This window comes from Andrographis paniculata, unplaced genomic scaffold, assembly GCF_009805555.1.
Source record: "Andrographis paniculata isolate CXL003 unplaced genomic scaffold, ASM980555v1 Contig75END, whole genome shotgun sequence".
Lineage (NCBI taxonomy): Eukaryota > Viridiplantae > Streptophyta > Magnoliopsida > Lamiales > Acanthaceae > Andrographis > Andrographis paniculata.
This window is the reverse complement of record NW_026137612.1, coordinates 518,420-539,045: the sequence shown is the minus strand read 5'-3', so window position 1 is coordinate 539,045 and position 20,626 is coordinate 518,420. Positions and strand designations below refer to the sequence as shown.

Genomic DNA, 20,626 nt, shown 5'->3' with positions numbered 1-20,626 from the left:
GGGTGGGGCGACTCTTGCTGATATTCCCGGAATCTCTCTCTCTCCACAGTATAAAAGTACTTTCTCTTTCATTTCTGGCTGTTGCCATCACGCACCGTCTGTCTCCACTCTCCAGAAACGTCTGCTTCTTCCTCCGCCTCCATCTCTCTGATCTCTCTCTATCTGTTTTCGCTTTCTATGGAGCTTGCTGTGTGCTGATTCGGTTGAATTGTTGCGTGCAGGAGACGTATTTGAAGAGCGGTGGATTAATGGCGGGAAATGATTGGATTAACAGCTACTTGGAGGCGATTCTGGATGTAGGTCCTGGGCTCGATGAGGCGAAGTCATCGCTGCTGCTCCGGGAGAGGGGAAGGTTTAGTCCGACCAGGTACTTCGTGGAGGAGGTGATTACGGGGTTCGATGAGTCCGATCTGCATCGCTCCTGGGTTCGAGTATGTGCCTGTGGCGTTTATCTGTTGTTGCTTGTGTGTCTGCGCTTGTGTATGCGTATGGATCGATGGATACAGTAGTTTCGTGACTTTGGTGTGTGTGTTTTGGAATTCGTAGGCGCAAGCGACGAGGAGTCCGCAGGAGAGGAACACGAGGTTGGAGAATATGTGCTGGCGGATTTGGAATTTGGCTCGCCAGAAAAAGCAGGTTTTTTATTTTTGATTTTTTATGCTGTCTTCTAATGTTCATTGGAATTTTGGATCATGTATACTACAATAAACGTTTTCTTGGAATTTTTGGTTTATGACATTTTCCCCCATTTTTGTACTTGTCTTAAAGTGTGGTTATCATGGTAGAGGTGTGCGGGTAATATATGGTGTAGATATTGGCTTGGAACTATTGTTAGACATATATCCCTCGACATTGATGAAAAGCATCCTGAAAAACTCACTTCTGAAGATTTGATAGTGTGTATTTTTGTTTTTTTGTTGCTTTCGTTTTCCTTAAATCCTGGGACCAAGTATTGCTTGTTGAAACTAATGGTGAAATTCGTTCAGAGATTGTTCTTATTATTTTATTCCCACTGGCTGTGATTCTTCACACGTGTAAATATCAGGGGTGGTTTAGGAGGCAAATCTGCTTATTAAAGTATGCTTTATATAACTAAAAGAGTGGTCAACTTTACCTATTTCCAAAATTTTACCATGACTAGAAGAGTGTGAAATAAAGGAATTATTTTTTTATGCTCTCTATCCTCGTGTAAATTCCTTTCCGGTGATGCTTTATTTTTTGTTGCCGAACTTTTCATCAAGCTATCTCTAGGTGCAAAGCTGTAGCTAGGTATGAAGCTCAGAAACAAGCACTCACTAAATTGTATGATTTGCAATCTCTCAGTCATATCATTCATTGGTATAGTCAGCAGTCATCGCATTGAGAAATGGAGAATTGAATTTTGAGTTATGTTCTTCTATACACGCAGGTTCTGCGAGATTTAAATAATTTCAGGACTTAATTCTTTGCTACCACTGTAGTTGTAAGTGCTACAACAAGTGTGAAGAAGAAGTCTTTATTTCTTTGTTTTGAATTTTGATGTACTGTGACATGCAGTATGCATCAAACGTCCAAATGTCAAAATACAGTCATGTAATCACAAATTACATATTCCCCGGTGCGGTAGTGGAGTAACAAACTACTTTGCTAAGCATAGTGCCAAAGGAAATGATGAGTTATCTATTTGGATGTAGCGTTTTATTGATCAATAAAATCTATTTTAACTCCAAAAAAAAGAAATACACATTCATTACTCTAATGTATTAACACAGCTGCCAGTTTTCATTGGCACCAAATATTTTGTGCCTATATGTAAAAATTAGGATTGCATAATACCCATTGATTTGTTTTACCTTTTGACATGACAGTCTCTTATAATATATAGTAATAATGATCACTGCAATGGATTTGGGCCATATACTTGCAATAGCAACTGATGTATCCTTCCTTTGCCTTTTGTAACATTTAAGAGTTGGTTAAAGCATATGGTTTCCGGCATGGGTTTGTTAAAATTTGTTAGAGAGTATAGGTTTTATCGGCATCAATCCAACAAAGCTATCTGATGATTAACTCATTGTTTAGCTTGAGGGAGAGGAGGCACAGAGAAATGCTAAACGTCGCCTGGAACGTGAAAGAGGTCGCAGAGAAGCAGTTGCTGATATGTCTGAAGACCTATCTGAGGGTGAGAAAGGAGATGTAGTTGGTGATCTTTCAACTCATGGAGAAAGCAACAGAGGTCGATTACCTAGGATCAGTTCAGTTGATACTATGGAGACCTGGCTTAGTCAACAAAAGGGCAAAAAATTATACATTGTATTAATAAGGTATGGAATTAAATTTCAAAATTTTATATTGCTATGTTTTTTCTTTCTCTTCTCACATCCATCTTATTGAATGACAAACAATAGATCAACCTCCTGAAACTTGTGAACATTAGTCATCCTCAAGGATCACAAGTTGAAAAATGAAGATTTAACTTCTTTCAATTTGATGGCTCTTTTAAGAGATTCTCACGTGCATAATAAAGGTTATCTGCATTCTACGTTGACATGGTATTTTTACAGTCTTCATGGTTTGATACGTGGTGAAAACATGGAGCTTGGCCGTGATTCTGATACTGGTGGCCAGGTAGGGTTTGCTTTAGTGGACCTTCCATACAATTGTTCTCTTTAATGTAATGTTTAATTCTTTCTGTGTGAAGAAAAAATTTACCCATTGTTTAGAGCTAAGCTTGTTACTGTAGGGCTGTGCTTGGATCATTTGATGCGTACTTTAAACATAACAATCTTTTCTCTGTCCAGGTGAAATATGTTGTTGAATTGGCAAGGGCTTTAGGTTCAATGCCTGGTGTATATCGTGTTGATTTGCTCACTAGGCAAGTATCTTCACCAGAAGTAGACTGGAGTTATGGTGAACCCACGGAGATGCTGCCTCCACGAAGTTCTGATGGCTTGACAGAGGAAATGGGAGAAAGTAGTGGTGCATACATAATTCGCATCCCATTTGGACCAAAAGATAAATATGTTCCAAAAGAACTACTATGGCCACACATCCCTGAATTTGTTGATGGTGCTCTCGGCCACATTATACAAATGTCCAAGGTTCTTGGTGAGCAAATTGGGAATGGGCATCCAGTTTGGCCTGCTGCTGTCCATGGGCACTATGCGGATGCAGGTGACTCTGCTGCACTGTTATCTGGTGCTCTGAATATTCCAATGATTTTCACTGGTCATTCGCTGGGTCGTGACAAGCTGGAACAACTTTTGAGACAAGGCCGACTGTCCAGGGATGAGATCAACTCTACCTATAAAATAATGCGAAGAATAGAGGGAGAAGAGTTATCCCTTGATGCCTCTGAAATAGTCATTACCAGCACAAGACAAGAGATAGATGAACAGTGGCGATTGTATGATGGGTTTGATCCAATTCTAGAGCGTAAGCTTCGTGCTAGGATAAAGCGTAATGTGAGCTGTTATGGACGGTTCATGCCTCGCATGGTTGTAAGTATACTATCTTATTTTGCGAATGTGAAGGTCTCATCCAGTCAGACTTTTTTTGTCAATAATTCTAGTTTGATCTGTTTTCCCTTCGATTTTGATCTGGTTCGCAGAATTTTCTGTTTGTCTGAGAATTACTGAGCATGCAGTTCATTGGTAACATCTTTCTGTAATTGATTCTGTGGCCACAAGCATGACATTTATGATGATGAAATGTCGAAGAAATAATATTGCGTATAGTTTGTGAAAGAATTCTATTTCCAAGCTCCACTTACGGTAGGTTTAATAAAAGAGGATGCCCTGGTGATAGTAGCTTGACTTGCTGCATCTGTGACAGTCTGATTTCCTGAATATAATCTGTTTTTTAAATGGCTAAATATTGTAGGATTGTAATTATTTCATGAAAATTAGAAGTTCTTGATCATGTACTCCATGAGATTCAGATAATCTTGTCGCCTATCCTATATTTCTCTTTCAAAACATATGACTTTGCTTGCCACAATATTGACATTAATGCATTTTTAGTTTCCCAAGTGCAATGAGTTTCTTCTTGCAGGTAATTCCACCCGGAATGGAATTTCATCACATAGTTCCACATGATGGAGACATGGATAGTGAAACTGAAACAAATGAAAATGGGAAGTCTCCTGATCCACCTATTTGGACTGAGGTTAGACAGATGTGATTCCTCCAAATGCCATTTTAGGTCATTTATTTACAAATTTATCTTGAGCGACAATTTAATATATCATCCCTACTCCAACTGTAAGGACAGGTAATGCGCTTCTTTACAAATCCTAGGAAGCCTATGATTCTTGCCCTTGCCAGGCCAGATCCTAAGAAAAACCTGACAACCTTAGTCAAAGCATTTGGTGAATGCCGCCCACTAAGAGAGCTTGCTAATCTTGTAAGTAACACATTTATTAAGGCATCAGCTAGTGAGTTCTGTCTTTGTCATTTTGTGGAGAGTTGCACTTTCGTTGAATGTTTTTTCTGTTCCCTCTTTGCTCTTGCAGACCTTAATAATGGGCAACCGAGATACGATTGACGAAATGTCTGGTACGAATGCATCTGTTCTTCTATCAATTCTTAAGCTGATTGATACATATGATCTCTACGGTCAAGTTGCATATCCCAAACATCACAAGCAATCTGATGTTCCTGACATCTATCGTCTGGCCGCTAAGACCAAGGTACTTTACTATTCTCTAGTTTAAAGCTTGGCATGGCTAAACTAAAAGAATTACAAATTTCTGCCTAGAGTTCAGTGTTAAGGCCCTTGATTTAACTTGTGAGCTAAATTTCTTGGTACAAATCAAAGCCAGTCGACCGAAGGTTTGCTTTCAATTCTGTTCTTGAAAAATTGCTTTTTTTATAAACCGGTATTTCTTGGAGTTAAAAATTCCCTACCAGGGATATAATGTTGTGGACTTGATTACCAGTGATAATATATATATATATAGGTATATGCTTAATTCTTGTTTTTATTTATTTATTTATTTAGCTTTCTATCAATTTTCACTATTTAAAGGACAACCTGGTTGAAATAGTTTACAATGGATGTTAAATGAAGTTGCTAATGCATATGAATCACCACTTCTTTTTATCTTTTTGGTCATGACTGATGTGTTTATGAATACATATATTTATCTTCACTTGTCTTGATAATTTTGACAGGGTGTTTTCATAAATCCAGCTTTTATTGAGCCTTTTGGGCTAACACTTATTGAGGTATGCTCATTAGCTATCCGCATTGTGTCTAGATGCGTACAATGATGATTAGGCTGACTGGTTGTGGTTTTTCAATCTTCTACAGGCGGCTGCACATGGTTTGCCAATTGTTGCCACAAAAAATGGAGGTCCAGTTGACATTCACAGGGTATTTTGAGTTTTTTCCTACTCAAGAGTACAAGGATGTCATTGAATATATTGTCCCCCAAATATTGATTCATCTTTTTGTGGGTTTTTTTCTTTTTTTCATGATATGGCAGGTACTTGATAATGGTCTTCTCATTGATCCACATGATCAGCAATCTATAGCTGATGCCCTCTTGAAACTTGTAGCTGATAAACATCTCTGGACAAAATGTCGAGCAAATGGATTGAAAAATATTCATCTCTTTTCGTGGCCAGAACATTGCAGAACATATCTCTCTAAAATAGCAGCATGTAAACCCAGGCAGCCTCGTTGGCTGCGGATCGATGATGATGATGAAAATTCAGAATCAGATTCACCAAGCGACTCATTACGAGACATACAAGATATATCCTTGAACTTGAAGTTCTCCTTTGATGGAGACAAAAATGAGAGCAAAGAAAGTGCTGATGGATCCGCGGACCCTGAAGATCGTAAAAGTAAGCTAGAAAGTGCTGTTATGGCATGGTCCAAAGGTGTTCCAAAGAGTGCTCAGAAATCTGGATCTGCTACCGACAAAGGGGACCAGGGTTCAGGTAAATTCCCAGCTTTGAGGAGAAGGAAATACGTTTTTGTTATTGCCGTGGATTGCGATGCAAGCGCCGGTCTTTCCGAAAGTGTTGGAAAGATCTTTGAGGCATTTGAGAAGGAAAGGATGGACGGTTCTGTTGGATTTGTACTAGCCACATCCTTTAACATCTCGGAAATACGCTCTTTTCTGATTTCCGAAGGATTGAATGCTACTGATTTCGATGCATTCATTTGCAACAGCGGCGGTGATCTTTATTATTCATCTCTTCACTCGGAAAAGAATCCGTTTGTGGTGGACTTGTATTATCATTCACAGATTGAGTACCGTTGGGGTGGCGAAGGTTTGAGGAGGACTTTGGTCAGGTGGGCGGCTTCTGTAACAGACAAGAAAGGAGAAAAGGACGAGCACGTTGTTCTTGAAGATGAAGAGACTTCAGCCGATTACTGCTATACATTCAAAGTTCTGAAGCCTGAAATGGTAAAAATCTGTACCGTTAGTAATTATTTTCATCTTTTGGATTTCTAAAACGACTTATGCTCTACAATACTAACTGATATTTCCATCTTTTGCTGCCCGCGGTTTTTCTTTTACTAATTGTTTTGGTATTTCAGACCCCCCCTGTGAAGGAATTAAGAAAGTTAATGAGAATTCAGGCGCTACGATGTCATGTTGTCTGTTGTCAAAATGGAAGCAAAATCAATGTGATTCCAGTCCTGGCATCGCGAGCCCAAGCACTCAGGTACTATATATTTATATTGCGTGAAAATATGCAATTGTTTGGCTACTTTTCTTTCATATAAATCCCTGAGTATACATTATTGTTAGGACAATATTGTTAGCCTTGCCCCATCACACAGTTCACCTTGAACTGTCATTTTTTAGACCTCAGATTCCTCATTCTAAAAATCAAATTTACATTCAAAACATCACATCAATATTCATTTATATCTCAATCATGCAATTATTCTGATTTAAAATTTTTACTATTTAAATTTCAATCCAAAATTCAAACACGCCCTTAACAGATTCTTTTATGACAACACTTTTTCTTTGTTGTAATACATCGGGCGTAAATTTTGTCAGAGTATTGTCACTTAGTTCTAGTATTGTGAATCTATCTCTGTTTCCCACTGCTGGTATGCTACGGTATAGCCACAGATTTTGATGATTAGCCTAATTGAAAAACAATTCGGTACATCTTTGCAATAAAAAAAATATATTTAGAAAGTTGAATGGTCGCTGCTCTAACAGCAATGAATGCAGGGCATCTAGAAACTTCTAGTAGCTAGATTAGCAATAAGATTATTTCATTCACGGTTGTCGTTTTTCCTACATTACGGTTCCAATCACGACCATGATATGCACACGTGGTCATCACCCATGTCCGATTATTACCAGAAGAACTAATTCAGAAAACTCTCCTCATCAGGTACCTGTATCTCCGGTGGGGTATGGATCTATCGAAAGTGGTGGTCTTTGTTGGCGAAAGCGGGGATACCGACTACGAAGAATTACTCGGCGGCATCCACAAGTCTGTGGTGCTGACCGGAGTTTGTTCGACTGCATCTGCTCAGCTCCACGCTAATCGGAGCTACCCTCTCACCGACGTCGTATATTACGACAGTCCTAACATCGTGAGAACCTCCGAGGGATGCAGCAGCTCCGATCTCCAAACCACGTTGGAAAAGCTACAGCTCTGAGATCTATCTGTGGAGCAATACATACATGTTTGTGTTTCCGGGATGCGCCTGCCTGCGTACGGAAAATCAGGTACACTCTCGGACGATTATCCTACGTTGTAATAAATGTTTTTTCGTTACGATTCGAGGACTCATCCAACAAGTATTATAAATAGGAGCCCTTTTTTGGGGCTTGAAAATGGAGAGGGTTGAGTGGGTACTTGTGTTGAATGATCCCTTTGGAACGGTTTGCTTTCGAATAAAACATGTGTTGTGAGGCTTCGATGATGATTTAATTCGATGCCCCACTCTTTTCTATACATGTCAAGTTTGTTTCGTTGATGAATTTCCAAAATATTACTGCTTTGTACACAATAATTTTGCATATTTATCCCCAAACAAACTTGTTGCTTCTCTACCCGCGGAAATTCTATGTTGGCATTGGAGAAGTTTCTCTCAAATCGATCTCATAGCCATGAGTAGTTGATGATAACTCTCCCAATATATAAGCACTGCAATATCTTCCATTATATAACTAAAATTGCACGAAATATTGATATTATATTAGCACATAGTAAAAATGATGGGTAAATGATTTTTTTGTCCTTCGTGTATTAACTGACTTAATAATAATGAAAAAATATTATTTATGGTTATTTGAAACAGACAAAAATGGTAAATAAGAAATGAAAAACATCAAGATAACTAGAAAGACATCTCAAAAGAGTCACTATGTCTGCTCTAAGCCAGTAGATTTTTATAAGAAAAAATTTAATTGTAAAAATGGTCTAAGCAGTGTGAAGAATTAATTTGTAATTGTAGTCTCAAAATCCTTATATCATTATAATTTTTTAAATATAATATATAAGTATTTAATTTATTTTTTTTATTTTTTATAATAGAAATCATATTTAAATTTTACAAACAAACACAGCCTTCTTTTTTTTTTATTATATTTTATAATTTTATGTTATATAAATTTTTCTATTATTTAATATAAATAATGATATATTTTTAATTTTATTTTATTTTAAAAATAAATAATTTTGATATAAATATAGGGTGTGTTTCTTTAAGAGGTTTGGAAAATTTTGGGTTTCGGTTTAACTTTTATTTGAATTTTGAAGTGAGTTTGAACTTATGTGTATTTTTTTTTTGTTTAAGTTTGGGTTAAGTTTTGAGAGTTTTGATATGTATTGATTCGATGAATAATGAATATAATAATATAAATGTGTATTAAATTTAATTGATAAAATTTATATCGCATGATTTGATTATACATTTATATTATATACAATATATATATTTAAATTTTTATTTATTAATATTATAGAATATTTTATTCTTTATATAATAATAAAGCTTTAAGACAAAACTTTGTCGGCAGTATGTCTGCTGGGTAGTGGACAATCTAACTGCTTGCTAAGTAAAAACTCCAAGTTGAACAAAGGCATCCGTATATTTTTAAGTAGACAATATTATAACATGAAAGGTTTGAGAAAATTTTGTAAGATTGATTTGTAGATGACATGCTATATGGGGTGTTTTTATTATTTTTAGTAAAAATATATTATTTTATTTCATATAATATTATTTTAGTGTTTTATTAAAATAATAACTTAAATTCAGTTTTTTTTTAAAATAATCCATGGTAAATACATAGATCGGATCTGTCGATCTGGTCCAATATGGGCCGGGCCATAACCGGGCCCGACCCAGTTGTTGCCCTACCAAACCCCAACGCGCATTTCCATTCACACTCAGAGTCTTAAAAATCGAAGCTTTGCAATTTTCACCCGTACTGCAGTGGCAGCAGGAGAGATTCGATGGCAGACGAGAGTGACGCCGCGAGAGGTGGCTATATGAACGTGCCGATGGGCTCTTCGATTCCTCCCGGCGGTGACACAGTTTGGGCCGATGTTTCGTCTCTTCTCCGCCTCGCTTGCGACGGTTCGTTTCTCTCACTTGTCAGTTTCTGGGGTTTGTGAATTCTTGATGGTATTTGCTTGGTAATGGGTGGGTTTGATTTAGCGTGGAGAGGTTTTCTGCAAGTTACACAGTATGGTCACTGTTAGAAATGGAAGTGTTATACATAGTGTAAGGAACTTACTGAAGCTTTTTATTTGTCTCCATTAGCTGATGAAGCTCGCTTAATTTTTTGGTTTTTAAGCTGAACGAAGATCAAACACTGCTAATCTGATTGTAGCTCGTACAGTATATTGAGATGCTTGTCCTAGTTGTGATCATATATATAAATGTATGTTTGGCTAAAATTGAGTTAATTTTGCATTCTGATGGTGGATGATTAATTTTTAGGAGGAAAGATATGTAGCCATGGTGCAGGGATAGGGTTATGGGTTGCCTGCCTAATTGAAGCTAACTGAAATTAGAGGATACCTGCAAATTCATTAATATTCACTTGCAAACAAATCCAACAATGTTACTCATAGTTTTGGTAAGTCGAAATCCTTAATTCAAGAGTAAAACATATGTGAGGATTTGAATCAAGAACTAATGCCAAAGACCTGATTTGAAATGGATAATCAGGTGCTATAAATCTCTTGCAAGCACTGAAAGTAAGAAGGAAGTACAAAGGGTATTTTGATCTAAAATTGTCAGAGAGGTCGTTATTGCTTGGATCATCCTCCCATGTATGGTTATGGTAAATTAAATGCTAATATCTAGAAGAACAATACAAATGTCTTATATGGAAAGTAGTTGGAAAGCTCAAACGTGTCCTCGAGGACATGAGGTGTTGGTGCGGAAAATCCGTGTCGGGTAGTGGCCATTTAGACGTTGGTTTGAAGCGCATTTAAGATTCATCAAAGTACACTGGGTTTGGCAGCAAGTTGGGATGGAGCTAGTTGTGTTGTGTTGGTTTGTGACTTAGGCAGAGTGAATTGGGCTTAGCTGTCAGCAAGTTCCAGTGAGTTAAGCAGCTGAAAAGGTCTTTAGCAAAATTCTAAGCAGTTTAACACCCATGTGGGTTGACTTTTCTTTTTCTAGACAGCGTCAAACAACTCTTGAACGGTGGGAACCTTGGGTCCACTACTTGAAAACTCAAAAAACAGATTAGTATTTGTGCATTAGTGACTTGGTTAAACTTAAGCAGGTTCGCCTTGTACTTAATTCTAACAAGATGTCAATCTAGTTAGTTGTCCATCTTAAGTGAGTTTGGTATCCTCTTGCTCTCAGTAGTTCCGCATAACTTTAGTGATTTCATTGTGAGAAGGTCGACTCGCTCTAGCTTGACTTGGACTAATTTGACTTCCATGTAAGTGATAACCATTTCTGCTTAAATCCCATAACATTTGCAATCAAGTGGGTCGGCCTAGACCAAGTGCAAGGATTGCAATGATCTCCATTTGGTCCAATCAAAATAAGCAAAAATGCATCTCATTAAGTTTCAACTCCTTATAAAATTATTAAGGAGAATAAACGCAAATTATTGAAAATTTGGGATAGAATTGCTATTGTCGTCCAAGCCTAGTGATGGGTTTTCCTTCAATCACTTAGGTAGTGATTTCAGCAAGTTGGACCACAGTTAAGAAGGGTGTGAGGGGCCTCCTGGTTTCCTCCTCTAATTGCCTAGCCAGGATGGGACCAGCTTTTGAAATTTCATGCTTGGCTACAAGTCATTCGGCCTCATCATAGGCAGGCAGATTGGATTTGATGCATGTTATTTCCTCGCTCTTAAAAAGGGCATTTTATTTGTTTAAACCCAGGTGCTCATCTCCTGCATTGAAGAGGTTTAATTTTGCAACATTGTAATTATTATGGCTTTGATGCTTGGCTACTTAAATCACTGCACGTAGTTGGTTCGTTCAAGTATTGGCTACTTAAATCAATGCGTGTATTTGGTTCACTCAAGGACATGAAACGAAAAATGAACCATCCCTGTGCTGTTTCAGCTTGGGCTTTTTACGGCTTTGGACATAGCTCCTTGCATAAGTGCAGCTACACCCTGTTGTTTGGTTGGAACACCATTTACTTACTGAATAAATTTTCAATTGAGATTGATTTCAATTGACTACAATAGGACAATTATGTCCATAGTTGGCCTTGTTAGTATAATTCTCGGCAGCCTGTTGCAAATTTGAGCAAATCTGTTGAAGGAAACAAAGTCATTTCTTTGCATAAAATTTTTTCTGTTCATTGCTGGAGAATGGCAAGAGATCCAGAGTGGTTAGCGGATTGAACCCATAAACTATCTTAACTAGTAAGCAGTTACTGTCCTGGTGACTTGTCCGATTATAAACTAATTCAGCAGGAGTAAGACAGTCTTCCCAATATTTTTGATTGTCTTGGACTAAGGCATGTTGTGAAGCACCTAAAATCTTGTTCACTAAATTACCTAAACTATCAAATATATCACTATTCACATACAGATAGAATTGGAAACATGGAATAACTTTGTTTAGCCACTTGTTTTATTTACTTCTAATATGAATAGCCTGTGATAGTTTTACTTGGTTTTCGAAGATGTGATTTACTTGTAACAGAAATCCTTGTTCCAAGAGCTTTGTTAAGTTTATAGATTGCTTACTTTTGAAATCATAGTTTTGGATGGGAAAATGATCTTTAAGTTTGCCTTCCAAGAACTTCAGTTTTATGATAAATTTTTAATTTAAATTTCATTACTGCATTTTATATTCGTAAAAAAGCCTATACCTTAATGTTATTTTCCGACAGATCTCAATTTTGATGAGCTTATACATGGAGAAAACTTTAATCTGTTCGCGGCGATGTCTGCTTTAGAGGTAATACTTACTCTTTTCCTTATAGAGATTCTGAAAACTTCATTACATTGTGTTAGTGTAAAATATTGAAGAAGGAACATAATTAATCACTTGGAGCCAAAAAAAAAAAAAAATTTAAACTTTTCCTTGCTTCAATTCCTAAGTTAAAATCTGGTTGTTGTGATGAATTTGCATGAAATATTATGACTAACTCCTTCCCTCTTTAGAGGCTACATGCACTTGAATGAAAGTTAAACAAGTTACCCTGTAAATGTATTAGGTGACCGAAAACCTTTTTATGACTTGATTATTGTGGGTTCTTAAAGATAGTCTATTTCTGTGACCATTTGAGTCTATATAATGATAGGTTGCATTTTTTTGGAATGTATATACTTCCTATCAATAATATGCTGTAATGACTCTACAATGTCTGCGGTCCTATAGTTGGTATTTATTGTTGGAGAATCCATATTTTGGTGGTCACGTGCTTAATGATGTGACGTGATTGTATTTCTTCTAAAAAAATACTATTTCCTTATGCTCTTATTCTTTATTCCTCTATAGCTCCAACAAAAGCATTCACTTTGGAACCCATTTAAGTCTAAGGGATAATGGTTGATATGTTCAACTGATACAACCTTCTATATGTGGTTTGATAATTGAAGAATTACCAATAATGTCTCTTTACACCACTGTTTAGTTTTCAAATGGAAAATTTTGGTGATTTTCTTTTATTTCTTGAAGTTTTTTGACAAAAAATGCTCACAGTTTGATATACTAACAGCTGTAATAATAATAACAACAACAACAACAACTGTAAAATGAGTTGGCACCGTTCATGCTTCTCGGTATTTGAGATAACACAGAGATATTGGGTTTGTTTGGTTTGGGGTTTGGATGGGAACAATAAAAGTTTGAAATGAAATAGGGTTTTCATATGATGTAAACAGGTGTTTGATGTGCCGTTTTGAATAGATATTTGATTTTTAATGTACTATTTTAAATAAAAAATTGGTGTTTTATTTGATGGTTTTGAGCAGGGCAAAATGATGAATAGTGCGAGTCCTCCAAACAAACAAACCTATTGTGTTTATTTGGTTTATGTTAGAAGTTTCTTTACTCTGCTTCTCATTCTTTTGTCATTTTTCACATCTTGCAATATTTAGAATCTGTTCCTAATGCATGCATTTTATTTTAACTAGATAATGGACCCAAAGATGGATTCAGGTATTGTTTCTACGTATTACTCTGTTGATGAAGCCATTGATAAAGGTGCTGCTCCTGTTCCATTAAGCTATGATAGAACGATTGACATTCAGTGTATAATTGACATAATGGACCATCTTCTAGCTCTTGAGGTATGCCTACGAATCATTAATTTAATCTGATGGTTGCTTGTGACTTGCGAGTAGCAAAGCAAAGCCATTCCTGATTGGTCATTGCTATTGCAGGCAACATGGCATAAGGGGGGTTCATTGGCTCAAACCGTTTTCTCTTGCATCTACCTGTTGAGGCCTGAGAGAACATCATCACATGCTTTGCTGCATTCATTCTGCAGAATCATTCGTATAACTTGCAATGCTGTTGTTTCAGCTGTTTTAGATGCACGAACGAATGAAGTAAAGTACTTCAACGAATCTTTGCTTTTTTTTTTTTTTTTTAATGGAGAGTTTCTATTATGAACATATTGTGTGTTAGTAAATTTATGCGAAAAGTAATTTTTTATTTGACAGCACAGTTAAATAAGACATGCCTATGGACCTGTACCATCTTCTCTTTATAGGTTTTAGAAATTTCAAAAACACACAAAAAAAAAAAAAGGTGCTTCATGCTGAAGATGCTGTACAAGAACGCTAGCTTTTATGAATCCTTTGGTCAACAAAATTACTAGACATGTTAAATTGTTACTTCTATTTTTAATTTTTGGGTCTCTGAGATTGTGATCTTGCTATTGATTTGAAAGATATTAGAGGTGTCTAATGGCATTGATTTAAAGAAATGTTAGCCTCGTAACATATTAGTGCCCTGTTGCTTCGCATCATGTTGTCGAATAAACAACCTTTAGTGATTTTTTATCCAATGTTGTGAATATCAAGGATAATATTATTTGATATATTAGATGGCAGCTGCTGGAATTTGGCGCAACCAATGATACTTATAATTAAATAAAATTTTAAAAAATTCTTAAGGTCTTAAAATATGTACCCAGTATTAGTTATATTCGATGTTAATAACTTCCTCTTTTATGAGATTCTGGACTAGATCAATCGGTTAAAAACTTACCAACCTGGATGAACACTATTACTTTCATCCTTGCATCATTTGTTTGTTTTTTCTCAGTATAAATTTTCTTGATTGTTTGCCTGAATTCTGTCAGTTATGATCTATAACAATGTATTCTTCTTGTACAGGAAGAAGATCTTTTCACCATGGCTTATGGTCTACCATTAAAAGTCGATGGAGATGAAAAATGCTTATCTATGCTTCATGCAATTGAAGAAACAATTTGTCGCCAACTGAAAGCTTGTAAAGCATCCTTGCCTAAAAGGAGAACTGTAGAAGGTACAGGGTTGCATTGACATCTCTTAATGATAATTTATTGTGATGATGTTTATAAAACTTCCAGCTAATATAATTTATCTACTTAAATAAATAACAAGTATTGGTTTTTTTTTTTTTTTTTTTCATTTTGATTTGAGTTTGAGATTTGATTTGAAGTTTGGTTTAAATAGTAATTTGATGTGATGTTTTGTATTGGGAACTGTTTGAGCTGAATAGTGTTGATTTTAGTTTTAAATCAAAATCAAACAAACCCCTTGTTACTTTATTATTATTCAACTGATTTTGTTTCTAATCGATGAAGCAACAAGTATTGTTTGTAAAACTTACTCTTGGCCTGCTATTATTATTAATGTCTCTACCTACCCAATCAATTTTGTGTATTTTCAGTGTGAATTATAGTTTGAAGTATAGATAATCGATATTATTGGCATGAATTAGTAATTGTAAATTCATTAAATCCTAGAACCTTCTCATGTATCTTTGGTTTTTTAGCATATAGTGTTTTTCTATGGTACCATTGCCTTGTGAATGTTATTTATTTATCATTTTTTTCCTTAGAAGATCTAGAAGTCAAGATTGGTTTTTCTACCTGTTTTATGCAGATGTAGAGCCACTGCAGAATAATCCTGATCTAGAAGAAGGACTTTGCAAAGCTGTTTTATGCCGTTTACGTTTTCGTAAGGTCTCATCTTTGTATTATGTCTGTATTGTCCAACTACAATTTCAAAGGCTTTAAATTAGGGTTGATACTTTTTTATTCTCTACTCCACTAGAATGCCTCCTGGATAATGTTTTTGTGCTAGTGCTCTTAAAATGGTAACTTCAGCAGCTAAGAATCGTAGTTAAGAAATTCAGTGTGTATGGAAGAACAGAGAAGATTGAAAATAGTATTTCGTAAATCATGAAGAAATGATAGGACCGATATTCTCTTTCTGTTAGTTGTACATTGAAAAACCTAGCTAAGAATATAAGGATGGTGTTGATGATTATTGTGAGGATCGCAGTAGAAATTATTCTTTCTAAAATATAATCCAGCCAAATACCCAGGAGAATTTAGAAGTTGCTAAAAATTGTGCTGGTGCTTGTTGATTTTCCAAATGGTTAGCCACTTAACAGCCTCATTGCCTCAGATGATCTCATAATGACAATTTCCTTGAAAATAAATGCTATAGCATCCCTGACATATAAAAATGGAAGCATCAAGGTTAAAACTTACCACGGATCATGTTAAAATATAGAGTTCAATAGGTGAAATTTGGTAAATTTTTGTTTCTTCATTTTCACTAAAATGATTTTTGGTCAATTTTCTGTATGCCCAGCATTTTTACCATGTGCTGATGTGTTTGAGGAAGCCTCAACGCAAAGGGTTAGAGTTAGCTCAAAAACATATTGTTTGTTGCTCGTCTGAGCTAGACGCTATGCTTAAGTCAGAAGATTTTCTGAGGCAAAACAGTGCAAGTGGAACTTCAGAGGACTATATAGAAAATAAAACAACAGCCTCTGGTTGTATGCCAGTAGGTTTTGATTCTACATTGAACAGTAGATCTGCTGCCCCAACCCCACCTCGATCAATTAAACTGCTCAGCTGGATAAAGGTTAGTGACAAGGAATTTGCGATTTAACATTAAACATGATATGGGGAAGTTGAATTTTTCTCTGTAATTTTTTGTTGCAGGCTGTTAATTATTTTCAGGATCTTCTTCGTGATCTGGAATTCATATGTTCTTGCTCCTTGGATCCTGCTTTTGATTCTGCCTTGCGTTTTATTGTTGACTTTCAGAAGCTTCAACCAGATTTAGTTGCTAGAGCTTATGCCCAGGTTTGCTTCTGGTTGGAAGCCATATTGATAGAGAACGAGTTTTGAAGCTTAATAACATTTTGTTGTTTAAACTTGCATTTCCACCTACTAGGTTTAGGGTGACTTAGAAAGTTCTTACAATTGCAATGGAAATTAAATCTGTATGGATGCCAAGATTGATGCCACTGGGGATTATTTATAGGCCTTAACAATTTTTTTAAAACAAACTTCATGGTGCGAATAGTAACCCTAAGATGATTTTGTGGAACAGAAGTAATAGGGCTCTCTCATGGTTAACATTTTCTGTACTTGCTGATTTATGCCAAATCGAGCCAGTGGTCCCTCATTACTTTGCCTTTGTTATATGCGATAAACACATGATTGAACTATCTTTAAATTTATTTGACCAACTGGTTGCTCAAGTCTGAAAACTTAATGTCAGCTTCTGCTGGTTCAAGATGGGAAATTGTATGGACGTGAACCTATGTTTGCTGTTATTTGCAAAGCTGCCCTGCTACCTGATGGGACAAAGAGTCATGATCTCCAAAATAATGAAACTTTTGTGCAATTAGGGCAGGTGAATTCCTTGCTATGTATAAATTTCTATAAGCTGATGTCAATCATTTTATTTTATTTTTATTTTATATTTTCCGATTATAAATGCATGTGAGGTTGTTGTTTGAAGCTAGCATTTGTATCTTCTACTATATTTTCTCTTTCTACTTAGATTGCTTGCTTGCTTGCTCTCAATCCGTACTTATGAGACTGAAATTCTAATGCAGTCATTTTTACTCATGCAGTTAGTGATAAGTTTGCTGAGAGTTCTATGTGCTAACATGGCATGGCAAAGGCGTAAACTTGGGAAGCTCTTACAGGATTGGCAAGTAATATATGTACAGGTTTGTCAAAGTGATGTTTTTTTTTTTTCTTTTTTTTTTGGTGTAAAATAATCTTATTTGCAAAATTAGTCTAGATATTAAGATTTAGGAAGTGATAGGTGACCATCACTCCGTAAACTGTGCCAAATGAACCAATCTAGAACACTTAAATTAAGAACACTATAATCAATCTTGAAGCTCGATAAATGATAACACTTACATAGTGCTTGATTCATGTCTTTATCTTATTTTTTGGGTTAATCACTTTTTTTGCCCCATCATATGTGTCATTATTGCTCCTTTAACAATGGGATACAATTCTCTCCCATTTGTTACAATATGCTACAATATGGTTCTTTTTAATACTTTATTATTCTTGTAATTTCAATTTGTTAGAAAATTTAGTTTGAACAGTATAAATATGATATATGTATTAAACATAGTGATGATTGTGAACATTTTTAGATAAGTTGCTAAAGTGACCCATATAATTAACACCAGAGACCAAACTGGTTTTTAACTATATGTTGTTTAAATAGATGGAATTGGCATTCAGAAAGGAGTTTGGAGATATCACAAGCACATCCATCTATCAGGTATATGCCCCGTTCCCCTGAATGCAAATCTGTCTTTTTTTATTTTCATTAATTTTTAAAAATTTATCTTTGTTGTGCAATTAATATTATTATTGACTGGAATAATTTCATGCCTTTGCTCATTTATGTCAAATTTCTTTGAGATGTGAATTTGCGCCTTCATTCCTATGGTCTTCACTTCCTTCCTGCAGAATCCATTTGCGAAGATCTTCAGACACATTCTCATTTGGGTAGAGGAGCAAACATACTGGATAGCTTTGCGTTTCCTTGTGCTGGGATTCGAGCTAGAGCTGTACTCGACCAGTGAATATTGCATGGTGTATTGGTACATTTATGTTGTTCTGGTCAAACTCGCTGAGAAAAGTCATCTCAAAATGATGCTGAGCAATGAATCTAGTGAGTACATACTGAGTCTCTTGAGTCTCTTCATTCATTTTAATACAAAAGAGTAGTGCACCATTCAATCTGGAGGATGAGTTATGTGCTTTATAGAACAAACGGGTGATATGTAATTCATAAAGCCGACCCAGAAAGCTGGATAAGGCATAGATCTTGGTGATCGTGATAATCACGATGGTAACATTTGTTTTGCCTTAATGAATTCAACTCTGAAGTTCTGTTTCAGCATACTATTTAAAAAAAATTATTATATTTTTAAGAACCCTAAAGATCAGATTTGATATCTTTCAAGCTTTCTTATGATAGTTAAACCCCTTTTGTAAAGCACAAGTTTCTCTTTCAACAGTATTTTTCTATAAACTGAAGTAGCGTCTATAATGTTTGGATGTTTGCTAGAAAATATAACCGAGCATGTTCCTTTAAGTGTATTAATTATTCTGCAGTTTAGCCTTTCTTACATATGTTTTATCTGCTTCTCTAGCAGGTCGGCGGAAATCGAAAAAGAAGAAAAATTTTGTTAAGGATGCGGCAAATGACTATCAGATCCCAGCCGCTGTCTTATTGCTTCAGTGCTACATCTATGTTGCAGAAGGTCTTATGATGGTAACCACCGTCTGTTGTCATTTGATGATGTATAGAAGTTAAGATTACCATGAACGATGAGAACAGTGTCTTAAAGTTATAAATATTTCTGTTGAATGTCTTTTAGTTCTACCATTTAAGGATTTTCATTGATTTTATTTGGGACTACAATTGATTGACCATCTAACCATTGAAATTCACATACAAAACTTTCAGATGCTTGCTGCTTTGAGGAATGAAAATGGAAACTTTCTCTGTCGGGGCCCTTTTAACACCGAGCAAGAGGTATCTTTCTTCAACTTGTCTTTTTCTTTTTTTCCCTTTTGTCGCAACCAAACCTTGTGATTGACTGATCGGCATACTATTCAATTGTCCTCTCAATTCTTCAATTTTTCGTCATATATAATGTTGTTTGTCGTTGTCCTTTATTTATTTATGATGCCAATTTTCGTAAATTTCTTATTTTTCCCAGAGATTTCTCCAGCACTTTGAGCTATTGCAAAAGGCTTGCCTTCCCGACAACGTATCATTCCTTTCATTCATGGAAGCTACGGCCCATATTCGATTCTCTGTAAGTAATTCTGAATTGCCTGCTTAGATTATCTTCTTCTTGTTTTCTTTTGATTCGACTCTTATCTCATTTTGCAGACTCTCTCCATGTATGATTGCTTCAAAGATGCTCAGAGAATAGCCAAAGATCTTCGGGGCAATTTTTCTAGTGATCCGGGAAGAATCGAAGAGCTTCGCCGCATCGAACAGGTGGCTGAACATAACGCCGTTGCTCTCAACCTTCTTTCCCGGTTAGGCGCTCTTGAACCTTCACTTAAGACATCGTTTGAATTTATTCACCATCCGCACTTTGCTCTTGCCGTTGTGAAGAGGTCTTGATGATCCGAAAAATTTTGGTTATTGATTTTAGGTTCCCTGTTGTAGCTTTTTGTTAGATTTTTGCATTTTCTTCATTGATTTGCCTTTCCTCCTTCAAGAAGTGTATAATCGTGCAATTTCCGAATTCGATAGAAAAGAATATATTGAAGGATGTTTGCATTTTATGTGGTGAGTTTTTTATGGTTTGATAGGATAAGAATACTCATAACCATTCCTTGATTTTTATGAAAAGCTCTTGTTGTGAATTTTTGTGATTTTTTTTTATACAAGTACAATGCTCGGATTGAACTCGAAAAAATAAAGTTCGAGTTGAGTATCCAATATAGGTCGAGTGTAATATCGAATTTGAGTTATAAGTTAGGATTGAACTCGAAAAAATTAAGTCCGGGGTGAGTATCGAGTAATGATATTTTGTATACCAAGGTATATTATTATCGTACTGAAGTTTGGTACTCACTCTGTCCGCCTCCGCCTCCAAGAGTCGCATTTAATTTTTGCATTGTTGTACTTATATTAAAAATATTCCAGTATATTTGTATAATTTTTTTTGGACAAATGGTTTTCTATTGGTATTATGAGACA

The 20,626-nt window shown here is 35.8% G+C and overlaps 2 protein-coding genes across 3 annotated transcripts; both read left to right on the top strand.

The window, feature by feature from the left end:
* Nucleotides 1-7: 7 nt before the first annotated feature.
* Nucleotides 8-7,924, top strand: LOC127266238 (probable sucrose-phosphate synthase 1). Its single transcript, XM_051296417.1, has 14 exons — nt 8-119; nt 222-431; nt 547-636; nt 2,062-2,303; nt 2,544-2,607; nt 2,781-3,479; nt 4,033-4,146; nt 4,252-4,383; nt 4,493-4,669; nt 5,154-5,207; nt 5,293-5,355; nt 5,468-6,400; nt 6,535-6,662; nt 7,353-7,924. Exons 2-14 carry the CDS (start codon nt 249-251, stop codon nt 7,621-7,623), a joined length of 3,150 nt encoding a protein of 1,049 aa, XP_051152374.1. The 5' UTR covers nt 8-119; nt 222-248; the 3' UTR covers nt 7,624-7,924.
* A 1,436-nt stretch (nt 7,925-9,360) lies between these two features.
* LOC127266347 (uncharacterized) lies at nt 9,361-20,300 on the top strand. 2 transcript variants are annotated; one of them, XM_051296562.1, is made up of 16 exons: nt 9,361-9,552; nt 12,295-12,362; nt 13,544-13,699; nt 13,793-13,960; nt 14,753-14,903; nt 15,506-15,585; nt 16,223-16,498; nt 16,579-16,722; nt 17,144-17,278; nt 17,502-17,600; nt 18,119-18,175; nt 18,367-18,571; nt 19,059-19,177; nt 19,373-19,441; nt 19,629-19,727; nt 19,805-20,300. In XM_051296562.1, the coding sequence occupies exons 1-16, from the start codon at nt 9,429-9,431 to the stop codon at nt 20,042-20,044; spliced, it is 2,190 nt and encodes a 729-aa protein (XP_051152519.1). In that variant the 5' UTR covers nt 9,361-9,428; the 3' UTR covers nt 20,045-20,300. The 2 variants fall into 2 exon arrangements, with proteins under 2 accessions (XP_051152519.1, XP_051152518.1); XM_051296561.1 differs by having other exon boundaries at nt 19,056-19,177; nt 19,805-20,299.
* Nucleotides 20,301-20,626: the final 326 nt, after the last annotated feature.

Coding starts and splice junctions, on each gene's coding strand:
- LOC127266238 (XM_051296417.1), top strand. CDS start 249: ATGGCGGGAAATGATTGGATTAACAGCTACTTGGAGGCGATTCTGGAT. Junction 3,480..4,032: donor GGTTCATGCCTCGCATGGTT/GTAAGTATACTA, acceptor TTCTTCTTGCAG/GTAATTCCACCCGGAATGGA. Junction 4,384..4,492: donor TAAGAGAGCTTGCTAATCTT/GTAAGTAACACA, acceptor TTGCTCTTGCAG/ACCTTAATAATGGGCAACCG.
- LOC127266347 (XM_051296561.1), top strand. CDS start 9,429: ATGGCAGACGAGAGTGACGCCGCGAGAGGTGGCTATATGAACGTGCCG. Junction 17,601..18,118: donor GGCAAGTAATATATGTACAG/GTTTGTCAAAGT, acceptor TTGTTTAAATAG/ATGGAATTGGCATTCAGAAA. Junction 18,176..18,366: donor CAAGCACATCCATCTATCAG/GTATATGCCCCG, acceptor TCCTTCCTGCAG/AATCCATTTGCGAAGATCTT.